The following is a 21449-nucleotide window of genomic DNA, read 5'->3' as shown; positions in this document are numbered from 1 at the left end:
TGTGCTTGTGGGTGCGTGGGAGTGTTCATGTGTGTGGAAGTCTCTGCGTGTGTGCATATGTGTGATTCCGTGTGTCCGTATGTGATTTAAGAATTACATAGCCATGTAACTTTGAGTTTCCATTAATTGATGATACAAATGGACCTAAACTTTTGACGAGTGAACATTTTACTTAATTAATGAGAACACTTATGCTTGGTTAACTTTTCTAACTTTACGTCAACGATAGAAAATCAAAACAATGTGAAAATTTATATTTAAAATATTCAAATTTTATACTAATTTATTTATAAAGAAAGTTTTTATATTAATTTGATTTGTTATCACGTCTCTATATTTTTTAGTTTAAATTTATAACATATAAAACATATGTTTCTAATAGATATTATTATCGGTGTGACAAATAAAAATTTATCTACTTGTGGATACATAATACATGTAGATATCAACCATCCATTTATTAGAATTAAATTATTAAAATAAATTTATTTAAAAAATATTAATAATAGAAGAATTATTGGGAGTTGAATGATGTTATAATTTTATATTTTTAATTATACTTATAAAATTATTTATTAAAAAAATTAATTTTATTTACATTTATATTTATATTTTTATGGTACAACTTATTTAAGTTCGCTTTTTCAAATTAATTTTACTTATATTGATATTTATTACATAATTTATTTAGATTATATTTTTAAGATAAAAAAATTATTTCAGTTTATATTTTAAAATAATGTACAAATACTTTATTTAAAAAAGTTTGATAAATATCCACATCTATAAACAATTTGGGGATATGTTTCAAGATTGAACCAATCAGAGAAAGAACAAATGAGAGGACCTACACACAACACAACTAACCAAACCATATATTCATCTTTATTTATTTATCGTAAAACAACACCAACACTCTCTTTCTTCTCCTAAAATCTGATTCACATCTTCAACTCTGTGTGTTAGAAAGAACCCTACTCTTCAAATCACTCATCCTCTGCAGAAACTCATTTACATCTTCAACTCTGTGTTAGAAAGAACCCCATACTCTTCAAACTACCAACTTTCATCCTCTGCAGAAACTCATTTTCTTAGATAAGCTCAGTGCAACACAATCTGTAAGTCTTCTTCTATTCACAGTATTTACTCAGCACACTTTTTAGTTTGCACATCTCTCTTCCTTCCTTTTTCATTATTTAACTTCTTCAACTTTTCTTAATTACAAGGCTTTAAGAATTATTTCACCAAACTCTACAACATCTTCTTTCTCCAAAGAACCCTCTAAGAGACTCAGATGCATTAAGTCAGAACTGTCAAATTCATACAAGGTAAAAACATTATCATATAAACCTCTCTCTCTCTATATATCTAAAGTCATGTATCTACAGCTTCAGTGACTGACTTGCAGTACAGTTTTTTCTTTCATATTTCTATTTTTTTTATTATTTATGTTCATTATCCTTTACTTAGTTTAAATTATGGCTAATATTAAAATTATTTTTGTGAGCATCTTTCTTGTTTAAGAATAAATATTTGGAAGAATAGGAACAAGAAAGGCATTGAATTTGTTTAAAATTGTTATATTTGTGTGCTCTTTTTATTTGTTTGTGATGCATCCTTTGATACTCTCAAATATGAATATGTTGTTGAAATCATAAATAAATTATTTAAATTTTATATGTAGAAAAGCACATTATGATAAAAAAAAATTTAAACAGACAACTATTAATAAAAAAAAAAAAGTAAGTAGAAAGACTTCATGAATTCACACAACATCATTGACTTTAGACAGCCAACAACCCAACCCCACAAGCCACCATTATTTCAATTACTATTTTCTTTGCGCTAACAGACATTGGTCCAACACTCCCACAATTTATCAACACTTATTGAGTGTTTTTATTTTTATTTTTATTTTTATAAAGGATTAGAATTTTTTAAAATTTTCTTTGGGAATATTACATTTCTGGGTATATGATCTAATATGAAATCAAGCACCAGAGAAAACCCAATTAAGGTTATGACAAGGTAACAAGTACTTTTAATTTTTTATTAATATTAATATTTTTATTTATTATAATAAAATAAATAATTAATACAATACTATAAAAATTAAAAATTAAATTTTCAATCTTAGATGCAACAAATTGTTTACTTCGATTTATTCATATTATACAATTGATATGGTTTACAAATCATAATTCATAAAAGTTATTAGTCTTTGTTTGTAACGATCATTTTAGCACATGTAACTAAAATCATTGTTTTACAACTTAAAATAATATTTTTTAATTATATTTATTTAATTTTCAATTAAAATAATAATATATATTATTGCATCATTAAAAAAATTATAAAAAGAATGTAATTATTTTTAAAGGATATAAAAGTTTTAATATTTGGCATGATATTAATAATAGAAAGTGATGGAAACGTAGAGGGTTATTTATATATGACCTACTCTATATATTTGTGGAAACACGATGGATCAGACCTAGCCTAATGATAGTGATGATAAATAAAGATGGCCAATGCTGACAAGCACTGTACAGATTTAATAATTGTGTCTGACAGCTGTTTCCACATAATAGTGGTTGGGAAAATAAAATATTAGAATTTAAGTATTATTTATGGATTTTAAAATACCATAAAGAGGAAAGATAATAATTAAGAATTTACATAAACAAAGTTTGAACCTTTTCCTTTTTATGTTTACTTTTAAAATATGTTTACTTTTAAAATATGTTTACTTTGTGTATGCCTCAGACAGCTTCATGAAACCCTGTGAACTACAGAGCACGTGCAGCAGTTAACAAGTGAGTTAAAATGTCTTACTCTTTTATATTGTTTTTCTTTATCTTATCTCTCCAAACACCAATTATATTAACGAATAATATTTTGATAATATTTTATTTATATATTACTTTTAGTTTATATTAGTGTTTATAATTATTATTATTGATTATAAAATAATTTTAAATTAATAAAAAAAATACGAAAACAGTATTAAAATTTTGTTAAAAAAACGTTGTAATATCATTATCCTATATCAACAACTACTTTTTTAAATAACATGTAAATAACAGAAGTGTTTTTGTATATGAGACACTGTACTTGATAGGAAATTCCGGAAAATCCGGCTTTAGGATCGCTGGTGGGGTGAGCATATTATCTCCTTGGACCCTTCGCATATGTATATCTTGTGTTCTGCATTCAATTGTTGGTACAATTATAAACCTCCGTGCTACTTTCCCTGTAATAAAATATTAAATTAGTTTTTACATAATATTATAAAAAGTTAAAATAACTATAATACTGTGACATATTAAAATCTTAAATAAATATGACACGGAAGAATTAATCTTTTTAAATTATTTTTTATTTTAATTTTTAATTAAAATAAACTTAATTATTATGTTCGCCCCAGGTTTATATTAAGATCATTAATTCATAGTATGTTTACCACGAAACCACTCCGTGTTCAGTATTTTATAATTTAAGGCTACTTAAAATTAGAAAAAGGAAATAAATGATGAATTAATTAGTATTTAAATTTAAAATTAAGAAATATATGATTAATGTTATGTGGTGAGTGTGGATTTAAGTAATATACATATGAGACGGTGTGATAACCTTTATAAGATTTTATAAAATTTTGAAAATGAATTGTTTAATGTTGTGAAATAAAAATGGTGGTTAGAGTCAAAATGTTAGTCATAATCTACTATTTTGTATGAGTGAGTGACTAAGTAGAACTATGGCAAGAATCATAATTTACTTTGATGTGTGATTTATTGTGAATGGATTATGGGAATGTAACTAACCTTAGGAAAGGAGTACTTCATTGAAGGTGATGTTAGGTAGTGTATTAAGAGACTTCAAAGAGTCTATTATGATTTTGTTAGTCATTAGAAGAAGATATCTAGTTGTGATAGTCGAATAAGGTTGTTATCTAGAGCCATGAGGGTTGAATCATAAGAGCTGTGTTGTGTGATAAACATTTGATTTAGATATAAATTGTTACATGTGAGTATTTTAAACCTTCACTAACTTATCCTTTGTTTATGTGGTGTTGTGAAACCCACCAATCTTATATGTATTATGCACAAGTAGAGGATCAAGTTGATGATCCTAGTGGGGATTCTACAGGTGATCATGATGAGCAGCAATGAGGCTATAGCTCTATGAGATGATATAGGGGATTCTTTATATGTACCTATTCTAGTATCCCTTTATCTTTCTATAAATATATTGTTTATATCTTTTGATAAATAAATTGGATCACAGTCTTGAACTTTATAAATAAATTGGACATGTGTATATAATTGCACATTCTTTATTGTCAATAACTAATTATACAATGATGTAATTAGTAGTATAATATCTATTAATTAGGATCATTAATTATAGCCTCATAATTTCATTACATAATTACATATTTCATTATCATGTATTATGAATTCACCTATTAATTCAAAGGTTCATATTTAAACATGGCAAAAGTGTTATTTCATGTTAGCTTGATTGGATTAACCAGTTAGAAAACACAACTTTTTTTTATATATATAAATTTCTTCGCATTCATTACTTTCATCAAGAGTTATATCCTTCATTCACATTCGTCTTTTTCATACGAGTAATCTCCTTCGTCTACATTTATCTCTTTCATTTATCATATAACAACTTTTATCTTACACAACTATTTTTTTCTTATGCACAACAAACAACAAATATCATTAGGATAACCTAATTCTGATAACATGTTAAGAAGTGAACTTTAGACCTAACGCAACTCACAAAATCGGCTTGTAAGGAGAGATTTACATCCATTTATATATTATATATTGGCTTTATCTAGTCAACGTGAGACTTCCAAAACTTTATTAACATCCATTTGGTTGACACTATTTAAAGTCTGACTTTCAAAAGTTAATATTAATAAATTAGTGTAATGATTTTAAAATCCAGTGCATTAGGCCGAATGTCTAACTTTTTTTAGTGTTCCCATGACTTATATTCTGAAATATAGTTGTCTTATAAATCACAAATCACTATTTAGATGTTGATGATCGCTTGATTTCTTGATTATGTAAAATTACATTTATAAGCACCAAGCCTTTATTTACAGAACTAGAAATAATAAAAAGTATAAAATGTTGAACTAGTGCAGTTTGACGGTGACCGAAGTTGCAGTAAATATTAGCAGTATGTATCCTCTTTCATCCTATTATTTTCCACCCCATCCTCGTGTGGGAACAATTCAAAATAGCCACAAACTCTTTCATCACATTGTTTTCCACCATAACCGTCCCACTTTACCTCTGAAGATATATTTCAAAACCATTCAACACCTTTTTATATGCATTAAAAAAGACTTAATACGAGTTTTTTTCATAATCAAATATGTGAGTGGTCGGATAGTTGCTATCAATGATAGAAAATATAGTGTTGATTCCATACATGATACAATTTCATGATGTAAAACATCACTCCACTTACTACAAATGTCATATGCAGTTATAAAATTTTATATGAACTTCCTGAATGTTTGCATCAGCTTTTATCAATTCTATTTACTTAATGTTTATATATTGGTTCCCTTATAAGTCACAAACTTTTAAATTTTGAATATGTATCAGGAAAAAAAAAAGTAGCCCTGGTAGAAACCATTAAAGCAAAGGAGAAGGTCTCAATTATCAAGGGAGCATGGAAGCAGTTGTCTCTACGACGACTGAAAGTGCACTGCAAATTGCAGGACGTGCAGTGAAACGACAGTTGAGCTACTTTTTTAATTACAATGACAAATTTGAAGAGGTTAAACGTTACATTGAGATGTTGGATAATACTAGGAAGAGGATACAACATCAAGTTAATAATGCAGAAATGAATGCAGAAGAAATTGAAGATGATGTTCAACATTGCTTAAAACAGTTGGATGAGAAGATTGAAAAGTATGAACAATTTATTCACGATGAATGTCATTCGAAGACAAGATGTTCCATTGGTTTCTTTCCGAGTAACTTGTCGTTGAGGTATCGATTGGGCAGAAATGCTACAAAGATGGTAGAGGAAATGAAAGTAGAAGAACTTTGGAATAAAATGTTTGATGAAGTTTCGTATCGAGTACTCCCATCCATTAATGTTTCTTTGACGAACATTAGCTATGAAAGCTTTGCATCAAGAACAAAAACTATCGATATGTTTATGCAAGCATTGGAAGATTCTACAGTTAATATGATTGGTCTTTATGGTGTTGGTGGTGTGGGTAAGACCACTTTAGTCAAAGAAGTTGCTAAGAAAGCTCAAGAAAAGAAGTTGTTCACTGTGGTGGTTATGGCAAATATAACGAGAAATCCTAACATCATAACAATTCAAGGACAAATTGCTGAGATATTAGGAATGAGATTGGAAGAGGAAAGTGAGATCGTGAGAGCAGATCGCATTCGAAAGAGATTAAAGAAAGAAAAGGAGAACACCCTTATAATCCTAGATGATCTATGGGATAGGTTGGACTTGAATAGACTGGGGATTCCAAATAGTGATGAAGATGATGGAAGCCAACGTGATGTCAATGATATATCTAATTCTGGTTACCATAAGATGGAAAAAGAAGAGTTATCTTCGGATTTCAATAACATGACAGAAGAGAAGTTATCTGGCAATCACAAAAGATGCAAAATTCTTCTAACATCTAGAAGAAAACAAGTATTGTGCAATCAAATGGATGTGAAGGAGAGATCAACTTTCTCTATCGGAGTCCTTGATGAAAATGAGGCAAAGACTTTGCTTAAGAAAGTGGCTGGAATACACATCCAAAATTTTGTGTATGATGACAAAGCCATTGAAATTGCAAGAATGTGTGATGGTTTGCCTATTGCATTAGTTTCCATAGGAAGGACATTAAAGAATAAAAGCTCCTTTGTATGGGAGGATGTTTATCAACAAATGAAAAAGCAAAGTTACATAGAAGGGAAAGAACCTATTGAGTTCTCTATAAAGTTGAGCTATGATCATCTAGAAAATGAACTACTTAAGTGTATTTTTTTACAATGTGCAAGAATGGGAAACGATGCTTTGGTTATGGACTTGGTGAAGTTTTGTATTGGTTTAGGTTTATTACAAGGAGTCCACACAATTAGAGAAGCGAGAAACAAAGTAAATATGTTGATAGAAGAGCTAAAAGAATCAAGTTTGCTGTTGGAAAGTTACTCTAGCAACCGCTTTAACATGCACGACATTGTGCGTGATGTTGCTCTTACAATATCATCAAAAGAAAAGCAGGTATTTTTTATGAAAAATAGCATACTCGATGAGTGGCCTCACAAAAATCAACTTGAGGGTTACACGGCTATTTTTGTACACTCTTGTTATATCGTTGATGACCTTCCTGGGAGTATATATTGTCCCAGACTTGAAGTCTTACATATTGAAAGTAAAGATCAGTTTTTGAAAATACCAGATGACTTTTTCAAAGACATGATTGAACTCAGAGTCTTGATATTGACTGGTTTGAATTTGCCATGTTTACCTTCTTCACTTATATGCTTAACAAAACTAAGAATGCTCAGTCTAGAGAAGTGCACTCTGGGGCAGAACTTATCAATCATTGGAGAGTTAAAGAAACTACGAATTCTTACTCTTTCAGGATCCAACATTGAATGTTTTCCCTTTGAATTTGGGCAGCTTGATAAATTGCAACTTCTTGACTTAAGTAGTTGCTCAAAACTAAGACTAATACCTTCCAATGTCATATCAAGAATGAACATTTTGGAAGAACTTTATATGAGAGACAGCTTGATTCGGTGGGAGACCGAAGAGAATATCCAAAGTCAAAATGGTAGTCTTTGTGAATTGAGTCGCTTAAATCAGTTACGAAACCTGGACATACACATTCAAAATGTTGTCTGTGTTCCACAGAACTTGTTTTTTGATGAATTAGATAGCTACAAGATTATCATTGGTGAATTCAACATGCTCACGGAGGGAGAATTCAAAATCCCTGACAAGTATGAAGTGGTGAAACTTTTGGTATTGAACCTAAAAGAAGGTATTGACATCCATTCTGAAATATGGATTAAAATGTTGTTAAAAAATGTTGAATATTTGTGGTTGGGAGAACTCATTAATGTTCATGATGTTTTCTATGAGTTAAATGTTGAAGGATTTCTGAAATTGAAACATCTATCCATTGTAAACAATTTTGGCATTCAATATATGATTAACTCAATGGAACAGTTGCACCCTTTATTGGCTTTTCCCAAATTGGAGTCGTTGTATCTTTACAAACTTGAAAATTTGGAGAAAATATGTAACAATCAACTTCTTGAGGCATCTTTCTCCAGATTGAAAATCATCAAGATCAAATCATGTGGAAAATTGGAAAACATTTTCCCATTTTCCATGGTTGGACACCTCACCAAGCTTGAAACAATTGAAGTGTGTGATTGCGATTCTTTGGAGGATATAATTTCAGTTGAAAGCCAAACCCATATTAACAATGGTGACAGTATCGAATTCCCTGAGTTACGACTTTTAACATTAAAATCTTTACATGCATTTACTTCTTTGTATACCAATGATAAGATGCCTTGTGCACAATCATTTGAAGACAAAGGGCGAAACATGGACAAAGATATCATCACTGAAGTTGAGCAAGATGGCACCAGTTCTTGTCATTCCCTCTTCAACGAAAAGGTAATGTAAAACATTATCCAAAAATATGAAAGTATGCATCCTCTTCAATCCTTTATAATCTCTAATTTTGTATAAGTTTTGTCATTTGTCTAGGACAAATCAATTTGTGAAAATAAAAATTATACTGCTAAGACATTACATGTTCTTACAGGTTTTGATTCCAAAATTAGAGTGGTTGGAGTTATCCTCGATTAACATCCAAAAGATATGGAGTGACCAATCTCAACATTGTTTCAAAAATTTGCTTACATTAAATGTGAGAGATTGTGGTAATTTGAAATATTTACTGTCATTCTCCATGGCTAAACATTTGGAGAATCTCCAAAGCCTTTTCGTCGGTGAATGTGAAATGATGGAGGATATATTTTGTCCAGAAGATGTTGAGGTGTGTGGATTCATTTAGTATCGAGTTTGATTCTTACTATTATTTGTTGTTTAATTACATTAATTCATAAGGTCTTCTAATTGCTTATTTAACTACCAATTTCTATTGTAGGGGAATATTGATTGTGTTTTTCCTAAGTTGAAGAAAATGGAGATCATGTGTATGGAGAAACTCAATACCATTTGGCAATCTCATATTGGTCTTCATTCCTTTCGTAACTTAGACTATTTGATAATAAGAGAGTGCCACAAACTTGAAACAATTTTCCCTAGTTTTATGAGGCAAAGATTTCAAAATCTTCAAAGCTTGACCATTACTAATTGCAAGTTAGTGGAAAACATATTTGACTTTGCGAATATTTCACAAACTTGTGATAAAAATGAAACAAACTTGCATAACATTATTCTACAAGGGCTACCAAATTTAGTGAGCATATGGAAGGATGACACCGGGGAAATACTTAAACATAATAATCTGAAAAGCATAAAAATTGTTGGGAGTCCAAATTTGAAATATGTTTTCCCACTTTCTGTTACATACGACCTAGAAAATTTGGAATCGCTTGAGGTATTTAACTGCAGGACAATGAAGGAGATTGTTGCTTCGGACAAAGGTTCAAATGAAAATGTTATCACCTTTAAGTTTCCTCATCTAAAAACTGTATCATTACGTTCATTATTGGAACTTGTGAGTTTCTATGGGGGAACTCATACTTTGGAGTGGCCATCATTAAAGGATTTGTCTCTACTAAGATGTGGTAAGCTTGAAGGGATCACCACAAAAATCTCAAACTCACAGGCCAAACCAATTGTTTTGGCTACAGAAAAGGTAGATAATTCAAAACCTCACACTAGAAGATCAAAGAATACTAAGTCCTTTATTTATTCTAAAAAGATATTAAATATTTTGATAAAAATATTGTTCCAAGTACACTTAGATATTGATAACATTTTTATTTATATATTTTTTAGGTGATATACAACTTGGAATATATGGCGATGAGCTTGGGAGAAGTAGAATGGTTGCAGAAGTACATTATTAATGTTCACAAAATGCACAACCTGCAATCAGTTGTGTTGCACGGATTGAAAAATGTTGAAGTTCTCTTTTGGTTTCTTCATAGACTTCCAAATTTGAAAAGGTTAATAATGAGATTTTGTCAAATGAGAAGGATTTGGGCTCCATTAACTGATATTTCACGTGAAAAAATAGGAGTAGTTATGCAACTTAAAGAGTTGGAATTAAGAGACATGTGGTCTCTAGAGGAGATTGGCTTTGAGCATGACATGCTTCTTCAAAGGGTACAACACTTAATCATTGAAAGATGTACAAAATTGAAAACTTTGGCATCATCCTCGGTATCTTTTCGTCGCTTGACATATTTAGAAGTGGTCAATTGTATGATGAAAAATTTAATGACATACTCAACTGCTAAAACCTTGGATCAGCTCACAACTATGAAGGTAAGTTCTTGTCCAATGATTGTGGCCATTGTTGAAAAATATGAAGAGGAAAATGTGCAAGAGATTGAGTTTAAACAATTAAGATCATTAGAATTGTTTGCGCTACCAAATCTTACAAGTTTTTTGACTGCTGATAAGTGTGTCTTAAAATTTTCACTATTGGAAAATTTAGTAGTGAGTGAATGTCCTCAAATGACAAAATTCTCTGAAGTCCTAAGTGCTCCACACCTACAAAAAGTACATGTTGTGGCCGGGGAAAAAGACAAATGGTATTGGGAAGGTGATTTAAATGCAACTCTGCAAAAATATTTTCCATATCAGGTACGAATCATAGTATTTATTCATTATTGTTAATTTTGGTCAAATGTATACCTTCACTTATTACCATTTTTCTTTCATTTCAAACTTTAATAAAATATTCTACAATCGGATAGCTGTCATAGTGACAAACATTCATAAATGATATGTTGTGGCATTTATGGGTAAAATTATATGAAGCATGTGCATTTCTACATATTTAGTAAGATATATTCCTTCTGTAAGTCGATTGGTTAACATTTTCTTATTCGTAGTAATCAAGTTTTATGAAATTGTAGACTTATTTTATGATATTCAAGCGAGAAAGTAATGTTCACTTTTGTATTATACTTAATTTAATAATTAATAGTATAACATAGGAATTCAAACATTTTCGTGTAGAGAGAAAACATATTTAATCCTTTAAAAACTAGAGAGAAAACTAACAAAAGAAAACAAAAACAAAAAATGTATTTATGTAAAAAATATATGCCTAGCTGAAACTTGCTTTCCATTTTGGAGACCTAATTACTTTTCAAGCAAATTTCATTAGTTTTTTCTTGCATATAATTTTCACGCATACACATCTAATAACGAGTCTCTTCCCTTTTTAAGGTATTTTTTGAGCATTCAAAGGATATGAAGCTAGTGGATTATCCTGAAATGAAGGAAGTTCGTTATGGCAAACCTGTTTTTTCAGACAACTTCTTTGGTAGTTTGAAGAAATTGGAATTTGATGCAGTAAGTAAAAGAGAGATTGTACTTCCATCTCATGTACTACCTTACTTGAAGAACTTGGAAGAATTGAATGTGCATAGTTGCAAACTAGCACGGGTAATATTTGACCTAGATGAGAGTGAGACTCGGACTAAGGGAATAGTTTTTCGTTTGAAAAAACTTACTTTAAAAAACTTGTCAAATTTGAAATGTGTGTGGAACAAACACTCCCAAGGAATAGTCAATTTTTCCAATTTGCAAGAAGTGTTTGTTTATGATTGTGGAACCTTGGTAACATTATTCCCTTTAACTCTTGCCAAAAATCTTGGGAATCTTAAGACACTAACAATACAAGTGTGCTTCAAGTTGATAGCAATTGTTGAAGAGAAAGAGGAAACTATACATGGAACAACTGAAAAGTTTGAATTCCCTTGTTTGTCGAAATTGTTTCTTTGGAAGATGCCACAACTTATTTGCTTCTATTCTGGACAACACCATCTCAAATGTCTAATGTTAGAAAGCTTACATGTGTCCTATTGTCGTAAGCTGAAGCTATTCAAGTCAGGATTTCATGATAGTCCATTACAAGACCCTATGTTCTCGATTGAAGAGGTGACAAAACCATTAGCAATCAATGTTTTGATTTCTTTTTCTTTTTACTATTTTCCTCCTAATTGAACTTTTTTTTTTTATCTTCCTAGGTTGTTTCAAAATTGAAGGAATTGACGCTCAGTGAGAAAAATATTATCTTGTTGGATGATGGACATTCACCACAAGACCTCCTTCACAAACTAAATTACCTTCAAATATCATTTGAAGATTACGATGATAAGAAGGATACTTTTCCTTTTGATTTCCTTCACAAGGTACCCAATTTAGAAAGTCTTGTTGTGAGACGATGTTTTGGTTTGAAGGAGTTATTTCCCTCTCAAAACCTGGATGGTCACGATGGGATTCTAACTAAATTGAATACATTAAGCCTACTGAATCTTTCTGAGTTGGAGTCTATAGGTTTACATCACCCTTGGGTAAAGCCATACATTGAAAAGCTAGAAGTATTAGCAGTTCTTTGGTGTTCTCGGTTAGACAGATTAGTATGTTGTGCTACATCTTTCATTAATCTGAAGCAATTGCTTGTGAGGAATTGTAGAAAAATAAAGTGTCTATTCACATCTTCTACGGCCAAAAGTCTGTTGAATCTTGAGGCTCTAATTATCGAGAATTGTGAGTCAATACAAGAAATAACAGAAAAAGAAGAAGATGTTAATGGTGAGATCGTATTTGGACGACTCCTAATTTTAAGCATGTGTTCCTTACCAAGACTGGTAAGTTTTTATTCAGGAAATGCCACTCTACATTTCTCATCTTTACAACAAGTGATTCTGTCTAAATGTCCCAATATCGAAACTTTCTCTCAAGCAAATATAAATGCGCCAATGCTATATGGGATCAAATCTTCAATCAATGATTCTAGTTTAACCTTCTTTTATGATCTCAACACAACAATTCAGAGTTTGTTCTACCACAAGGTGAGAAATTCATTATCACTAGTTCTTTATTCAAATATAACCAAGATATGATTCTAAATTTTATTAATCTTTCTTTTTCTTCATATATATGCATTCTTTTTTATCCTAAACTTAAACACCTGTTTTAGCCCTTTTTTCTATTATTCTTGTGCTTTTTAATTTTATTCTACTTTTTTACACAATGGGATATATATATATATATATATATATATATATATATATATATATATATATATATATATATATATAGATATAGATATAGATATTCTAACATTGAGTTTTCTGATTTTTAAGGATTTTTTCAAATATTCAAAGCATACAATTCTACTGGATTATTTTGAGACGAGGGGAATTGGATCTGTAAAACAAGCTTTTCAGGGGAAATCTTTTGGCAATATAAAGAAATTGGAATTTGATGGAAAAAGTAAAGGAGATACTGTGATCCCATCTAATGTACTTTCTCATTTGAAGAGTTTGGAAGAATTGAATGTCCATAACTCTGATGAGGTGCAGGTAATATTTGGTATGAATGACAGTCACACCGAGACCAAAGAAACAGTCTTTCGTCTGAAAAAACTTATTTTGAAAGACTTGTCAAATTTGAAATGTATATTGAACAAAAATCCTCAAGAAAGTGTCAGTTTTCCTAATTTGCATGAGTTGTTTGTTGATGGTTGTGGAAGCTTGGTAACACTGTTTGCCAGAAATCTTGGGAAACTAAAGACACATGAAAAGCAGAGGTATGACAAGTTGGTAGAAATTGCTGGAAAGGAAGATGCAATTGAAAACGGAACAACTGAAGTATTAATGTTTCAATTCCCTTGTTTGTCATCTCTAACTCTCTATAACCTAACAAATCTGAACTGCTTTTATCCTGAAAAACACCATCTGGAATGTCCCAAATTAGAAATCATGCATGTGGCGTACTGTCCCAAGTTGAAGCTATTCACATCAAAAATTCATGACAGTCACAAAGAAGCAATTGCAGAGGCTCCAATAAGTTGCCTACAACAACCTCTGTTCATTGTTGAAAAGGTGACAATATTAAGTAGATTCTTCCTTTTCATTGTATATTTTCGGACTTTCTTCCTTCTAACTTCCACCGTGTTTTCTTTTGAATCGATTTGAATTGAATGTAGGTTGTTCCTAAACTTAAGGGATTGACGCTAAATGAGAAAAACATGATGTTGATGAGCGATGCCCATGTGCCAGAAGCCTATCTCAGCAAATTAAATCTTCTCCGATTGTGCTTGGAGGATGATAAAAATGAGAAAGGTACTTTGCCTTTTGATTTCCTACACAAGGTACCTAATTTAGAACATTTTCAAGTGCAGAGATGCTTTGGTATCAAGGAGATATTTTCATCTCAGAAATTGCAAGTTCATGATGGAATTCCTGCGACATTGAATGCATTAACCCTATTTGAACTAAATGAGCTTGAGTCAATAGGATTCGAACACCCATGGGTAAAGCCATTCTCTGAAAAGCTTCAAACATTAACGGTCACCAGTTGTCCTCGATTGGAAAAATTAGGGCGTGGCGCAATGTCTTTCATCAATCTGAAAGAGTTGTATGTGAAGGACTGTGGTCGAATAGAGTATTTATTCACATTTTCAACTGCAAAAAGTTTAGTGCAACTTGAGACCCTAATTGTAAAGAATTGTGAATCAATAAAAGAAATAGCAATGAAGGAAGATGAAGATGATTGTGATGAGATCATATTTGAAAGATTAACAACATTAACTTTGAATTGCTTACCTCGACTACAAAGCTTCTTATCAGGGAATGCCACTATGCAGTTTTCATGTTTGAAAAACGCATATGCAATTAATTGCCCCAATATGAAAACTTTCTCCGAAGGAGTCCTAACTGCGCCAAGGTTTTTGGGGATTAAAACGTCATATGAGGATTCAGATTTATTCTTCCATGATGATCTAAACACATCATTTCAGAGATTGTTTAAAAGACAGGTAAGGAATTCTTCATCTAATAAATTCAATTGTTATATTTTCTATGCTAAATTGTACTTTTATTCTCTTTAATTTTTTTCTTCTTATTTTATTCACAAGTTTAGTTTTAGTAATTTAAAAGTTTGTGTTGTTGCTTCAATTCTACATAGATTCATCTATTTATTCACATTTAAAGTAATTAAATTAATTTTTGATGGTATTTTAAATACTGCAATAGTATTAATTAGTTAAAGTTTCAGTTATGTGATACACTCAAATAGAGATAGTTTAACAGTTGGAGTAAAAGATTAAACAGAATTAATTATATTAAAGTTAAAGTTCAAAAGGCTAAATTAAATTAATTTTAAAATTTATATTTATTTAAATATGAGTGGGTTATATAGGTCTTTTGAGAGAGATTTAACAACAAATGAAACTTAAGTCAAAGTTACATGAGAGACTTATACTATCTTTAACACAAATATAAGTTTAAGTCTTGTCACCATGCACTTAGACTTACATTTATATTCCGAACAAAATATTAATATAATTTATTTTTAATATTATCTATCATAATATCCAAAACACGTTGGCATACTAAACATGCATAAGCATTCATTTTATCATTATCTGAAATAAGTGAAAATTTTGTCTTGCATAAGAATATTACAATCAATTATTGTTTGACATACAGGTGGAAAAGTCTGCATGCGATATAGAGCATTTAAAATTTGGTGATCATTCACACATACAAGAGATTTGGCTTGGTGTAGCTCCAATCCCAACAAACAATTCTTTCAACAATTTGAAATCTTTAACTGTGGTGGAATGTGAATCTTTTCCCAATGTCATTCCTTTTTACTTATTTCCATTTCTATGTAACTTGAAAGAGATTGAGGTAAGCAACTGTCAATCTGTGAAGGCAATATTTGATGTGAATGGTGCAGCAGCAGATATGAAACCGATTTCTCTTCCTTTGAAGAAACTCATTCTAAATCAGTTGCCAAATCTGGAGCACATCTGGAATCTGAATCCTGATGAAATTCTGAGCCTTCAAGACTTGCAACAAGTGTCGATTTCTAACTGTCAAACCCTTAAAAGTTTGTTTCCAACATCAGTGGCCAATCATCTTGTTAAGCTTCATGTGAGAGCTTGTGCAACATTGGTAGAAATTTTTGCAGTGGCTGATGCAGCCATCAATGGAGAAACTAAGAAGTTCAATTTCCATTGTCTGACCTCATTAACACTATGGGAATTGCCAGAGCTCAAATACTTGTACCCTGGAAAACACACTCTGGAATGGCCAATGCTAACACATCTAGATATATATCATTGTGATCAGTTGAAATTGTTTAAAACTGAGCATCATAGTGATGAATTTGCAGATACAGAGGATCAACTCGGTATTTCAATACATCAGCAAGCTGCTTTCTCGGTTGAAAAGGTACCAAAATATCTTTCCTCTATGCAGTTTTCATGTTGTGTTTGCGTGTCTCCATATGAATAAATTAGTGCGAAATTTATCAAATGTTTTGAACAATTGCTAGGTTTTTCCAAAGTTGGTGCAATTATCACTCAAAAAGGAAGACGCCATGGCAATTTCGCAAGGACAGCTCCAGGCAAGGACAGTTTCTAAAATTTTACTGGTTTCATAACTCTCCCCGAATGACACCTTTTGGTATTCATATACCTTTTTTTGTTCCGAAATTTCTTAGGTTATGCCAAGCATTGAACGCCAAGAAATCACTTGGAAGGACACTATGATTGGACAAGGACAATTTGGAGCAAATGTTGCACACCTCCTGCAAAATTTAAAACTTCTCAAATTAATGTGCTATCATGAAGATGATAAGTCAAATATATTCTCCGGAGGATTACTTGAAGAGATAACCAACATTGAAAATCTTGAAGTGGTTTGCAGTTCCTTCACTGAAATATTCTGCTCTCAAGGACCTACCACTGATTGTAGCAAAGTACTTTCAAAGCTGAAAAGATTACATCTGAAGAATCTCCCACAGCTTAATGCCATCGGATTAGAGCACTCGTGGGTAGAACCCTTACTTAAAACACTAGAAACATTGGAAGTGTTTTCATGCCCTACCATGAAAATTTTGGTGCCATCCACCTTGTCTTTTTCAAATCTTACCTCTTTGAATGTCGGTGAATGCCATGGATTGATATATGTGTTCACATCCTCAACAGCCAAAAGACTAGGTCAACTGAAGCACATATCCATACGGGATTGTCAAGCAATACAGGAAATAGTGTCCAAAGAGGAAGATCATGAATCAGAAGATGAAGATGAAGATATAACATTTGACCAGCTCAGCCTTTTGTCTCTTGAATCTTTACCAAACATCGTAGGAATTTACTCAGGGACTTCCAAGTTAAAGTTCCCATGCTTGGATCAAGTGACTTTAAAGGAATGCCCTCAAATGAAATACTCCTATGTACCTGATTTGCATGAATTCAAGCCTCAGGAGCAAACTTAATTGGAAGAGCTGAGTTTGTTGACAGGTATAAACTAGCAAAGTCAATACATTTTGTTAGAAAATTCACATGAATGTATTTGGTCAACCAATCGGGAATACCTATCAAAGGTGTTTTAATACTAAAGTCACTTCAAGTTCAAATGCAAGGATAATAAATGTTGTAATAAATGCATAATCAACCACTTTACCTGGATCCGCATTTATAGTTTTCCTAATTGGTTTTTGTGTAAGATTGATTTAATTACAATCCAAACATTTTTAAACTTGATTAATGACTTAATCGACATGTTTTGTATCGAAAGTCTCTTGGCTTCGCTTCTACAGGCACCTTACCACCCTGATCACATATTGGCATTAGGCATGGTGGGTGGATTTTCATTAGTAGGTGAGATGATTTCCTTCACTTCTGAATCCCAAACAATTCTATTGGGGTTAATACACAAAGATTCATCCATGGCATTTAGCTCTCTTCTTATTCCAAGCATTAATTTCATATTGTCCATAAAGGATGACCATTGGTTGTTGCAACTTGTGTTGTGCATGTTATTGATGTTGAGAACCAAGTGTAACATATGATTATTCTCGTGGATAAATTCATACTCCAAAAAAGATGATCCCATAGATCATTAAGTTCACATATATTTAGTCTCCTTCTAGTAGGCGCTTCTAGTAGGTGCAATAGTACATGTCACAAGTTGTTGTTGTTGAAAACCATAAATAGTAATTATAATTCATGTGAAAAATACATTGTTGATTATTTTCAACAAAAAAAAAATACATTTTTGAAAGAGGTTTTTTGAAAGAATAAATTAAATGGTCATTGAATAGACTTATAGAAAAGATATGAGCGCTCAATGAATAATTTAATTACTTTATCTTTTCTTAGTCAAAGTGTCCAACTAATTTCACAATTTTTTTCACAAAACTCATCAAACAAAAATTATGATTAAAAATAATAAACTTAAAAAATTAAAATAACAAAAGGAAATAAGTAAAAAATGTTAGGAGGAATAGAAAAATAAAAAGCAAGTTAGTAATAAACTAAAATAAAATTAAAATAACAAATATCAAATAAAAACTAAAATGTTTACATTTGTAACTATGTTCTCAATGACTCCCAATTTGACAACATTATCATTGAAACAATTAAATAAATATTAATTATCTATAATAACTTCAACATTATCAAGAAAGTAGAAAAATATTAATATGGCTAGATAATTCAAACTTGTCTCTCAATAATAAACTCGAAATTGATCTTTACCAAAATAGTTTTAACAAAATAGTACTTATGAAATCTATACCGAAAAGGTTAATCAAATAAAATAATAATAATAATAATAATAATAAAAATTAAGATAAAAAATTTTATAAAATAAAATAAAATAAAAATTTTAAAAATATAAAAATGACTTAAACAATAAAATTACAATAGGTTGCACTGTTTTTTTTAAATAAGATTTATCATTAATCTTCTAAAGACTACTATTCAATTGATTTTTGTCTTAAATCTCAAATCAATGTAACTTCTTAATTAATTTGTAAAAACGTTATTATTAACAAAAATAACTTATTAATCAAAGTCAATAACTTTTTAAATTAATCATAGCAAATTTAAGCAAAGTAATTCCTCAATTAAATATTAATATGAATAATCCTGTTTAATTTTTTACCTCTTTTATCAAGTAAAAACCTAATTAGTCAAAGTGATTTTTTTTTAAATTCTTGTTAAAGATTTTACCTTTAATCAAAATACATTCTCAATTGTTGAATCCATCCAATTTGGTTCGAACCAAATTTTAGTCAAATTCAACTGAGTCGCTCCAACCAAAATTTGCCCGAGTTTGATCGAGTTGGCCTTAACTTAAATTTGACAAGTTGGACTTGGCTGAATTCGATCAAGTCAGCCCCAACTCAAATTTGGTCGAATTCAGTAGAGTCAGGCTTGACCAAATTTATGTTGAGTCAATCCTAATCGAATTTAGGTCAAGTCAGTTCTGACCGAGTTTTGGCCGAGTCAGCCTTGGCAAAATTCGCTCGAGTTGGCCCTGGTCAAAATTAGGCTGAATTTTACAAAGTCGAGTTCGATAAAAATTTGGTCGAATTCAATTTGGCCACATTCGATTGAGTCAACCTTGACCAAAATTTGGTTGAATTTGATCGAGTAAATCTGGCTAAAATGTTGAGATGGGACGAATCGGGTTGATGATCAAGATGGACCACTCGTAATGAAGGTTTAGACGACTGACCCATGTTGAAGGTCAAAATTAGTGCGAGCCAAGTTGACCAACCTAGGCTAAAGGTGGACCCTAATCAATTTGGATGAAGTAATGATAGATCGTCCTAAATTAAAGATTTAATAATATATTTTAAAAAAATCCATGTTTAAAAAGAAAATCATAGATCGACCCAGACCAGCCAGTTTTTATGAAGTTTTTGATTTTGTGAATTTTTTTAATGAAGAATTTTTATCTTGTAATTTTTTTAGCTCGAATCCATGTGTACCAATGTTGAATGGAACCAAATTCCCAACTGTGTTTTGTTTTACCCTAACCCACAAAATATGGTTCAAATCAATAAATCTAGATAAAATATTTAGTTTTATATATTAACTTGACCATATTTTGTCATACTAATGTTTATACATGTTTCTTTAATTAAACCTAGAAAAGTGAAATAACTCAACAATTTATTTGAATTAAAAAGGATACTTAAAGTTTTGAAAAATTGAGAGAATAATTTTATTATTCGATTCAAAATAATAAATAAATATGTCCGTTTATAAATATTTAGTAAAAAAAATATATCAAAATTATTAAAATGAATGTACGAGTGTGCCTTTAGATCTTACTTTTAGTAATCATAACTTTTTGTGTAATATTTTAATTATTTGTCAAAATTTGTTTTGGGTAAGGTGTTGAGATCTCTTAAAACATTCTAAGTTATTCTGAAGACTTGATGAACTTCCTGATGGTCCTCTCATCCTAGCTATGGTGTTCGCTCTCTCATGATTTACTCAATAGTATTGTAACAAAGATGAGTAATAAGAGTTAATTACTTGACCTCCCACTTCAGACATATATTTATAAATATTATATTGAGCTTACTCTAACTCATTTATAACCAATAAATGACATTATTCCTATTAATTGTCAATCAATGACTATTATTCTCATTAATAGTTGTTATTGCTCAAATTAATTATCAGTTAATGATCGTTCCATATCGGTCTATCATTTCCTTGTTGGATGGTCGATCAGTCCTTCGTTGATCGGTGGTCATATAGTACACAAGCCCCCCAAGCCCAAACATGTTCTTTATTGAAAGAGATGCACAAGAATTATTGTGAACTCGAGAGAGGTCTTTCGTGTTGTATAGAAAGTCTATTTTCGATGCGCTTTAAGTCTTCGTCCCTTTCTATTTTGTCTCGATGAGCTTTAGAAGTTTTCTGGAAACTTTCCCTAGATCGTATAAATGACGATGCAATGAGAGTTCACTTTAGGAGTCTTGGAACATTCCTAGGCTGAAAAAATAATCAGGTAGCTCCTTATCGGTCGAGAAGCTCCAAGAGTCTTAGAACTTTCGTGAAAGAATGATTTGATAGGAGATCTCTCCTCATCCACGAATTTTAAGTTGACCAAATGATTTATATGCAAGTCCTATAAAAATCATTAAAATATTATACATATTTATTTTAAAAAAATTATACTATGATAAGATAAATAGTAATTTAATTTATATCATTATAACAATTTCGAATAAAATAAAATTAGTGTTTAAAAATGTTTTTTTCTAATCCATTAATTTAAGAATGTTAAGTAAAATTTAATTACATTATAAAAATGTAAACAAAATAAAAGAAATTTTAAAATATAATTAGTTAGCTTTCATGTTAAAAACTTTTAGAGATGTGGACTTAACTA

The 21449-nt window shown here is 30.7% G+C and overlaps 1 protein-coding gene across 1 annotated transcript; it reads left to right on the top strand.

The window, feature by feature from the left end:
* Nucleotides 1–874: 874 nt before the first annotated feature.
* On the top strand, nt 875–17821 carry LOC148200726 (uncharacterized). Its single transcript, XM_088112417.1, has 14 exons — nt 875–1118; nt 1227–1328; nt 2767–2816; nt 5640–8694; nt 8846–9079; nt 9191–9907; nt 10051–10863; nt 11455–12168; nt 12258–13085; nt 13380–14120; nt 14225–15055; nt 15729–16478; nt 16582–16653; nt 16750–17821. The coding sequence occupies exons 4-14, from the start codon at nt 5707–5709 to the stop codon at nt 17524–17526; spliced, it is 9465 nt and encodes a 3154-aa protein (XP_087968543.1). The 5' UTR covers nt 875–1118; nt 1227–1328; nt 2767–2816; nt 5640–5706; the 3' UTR covers nt 17527–17821.
* The last annotated feature ends 3628 nt before the right edge of the window (nt 17822–21449 follow it).

The sequence above is a fragment of the Vigna umbellata genome, chromosome 4, assembly GCF_029865625.1.
Source record: "Vigna umbellata cultivar VRB3 chromosome 4, Vumbellata_1.0, whole genome shotgun sequence".
NCBI classification, from domain to species: domain Eukaryota; kingdom Viridiplantae; phylum Streptophyta; class Magnoliopsida; order Fabales; family Fabaceae; genus Vigna; species Vigna umbellata.
The sequence above is the reverse complement of the archived record's forward strand: the minus strand, read 5'-3'. Positions and strand labels throughout refer to the sequence as shown.

Excerpts from the sequence above, each read along its gene's own strand:
- LOC148200726 (XM_088112417.1), top strand. The coding sequence starts at position 5,707 with ATGGAAGCAGTTGTCTCTACGACGACTGAAAGTGCACTGCAAATTGCA. Across the intron at positions 8,695-8,845 it reads ATTCCCTCTTCAACGAAAAG|GTTTTGATTCCAAAATTAGA; the intron begins GTAATGTAAAAC and ends ATGTTCTTACAG. Across the intron at positions 9,080-9,190 it reads TTTGTCCAGAAGATGTTGAG|GGGAATATTGATTGTGTTTT; the intron begins GTGTGTGGATTC and ends TTTCTATTGTAG.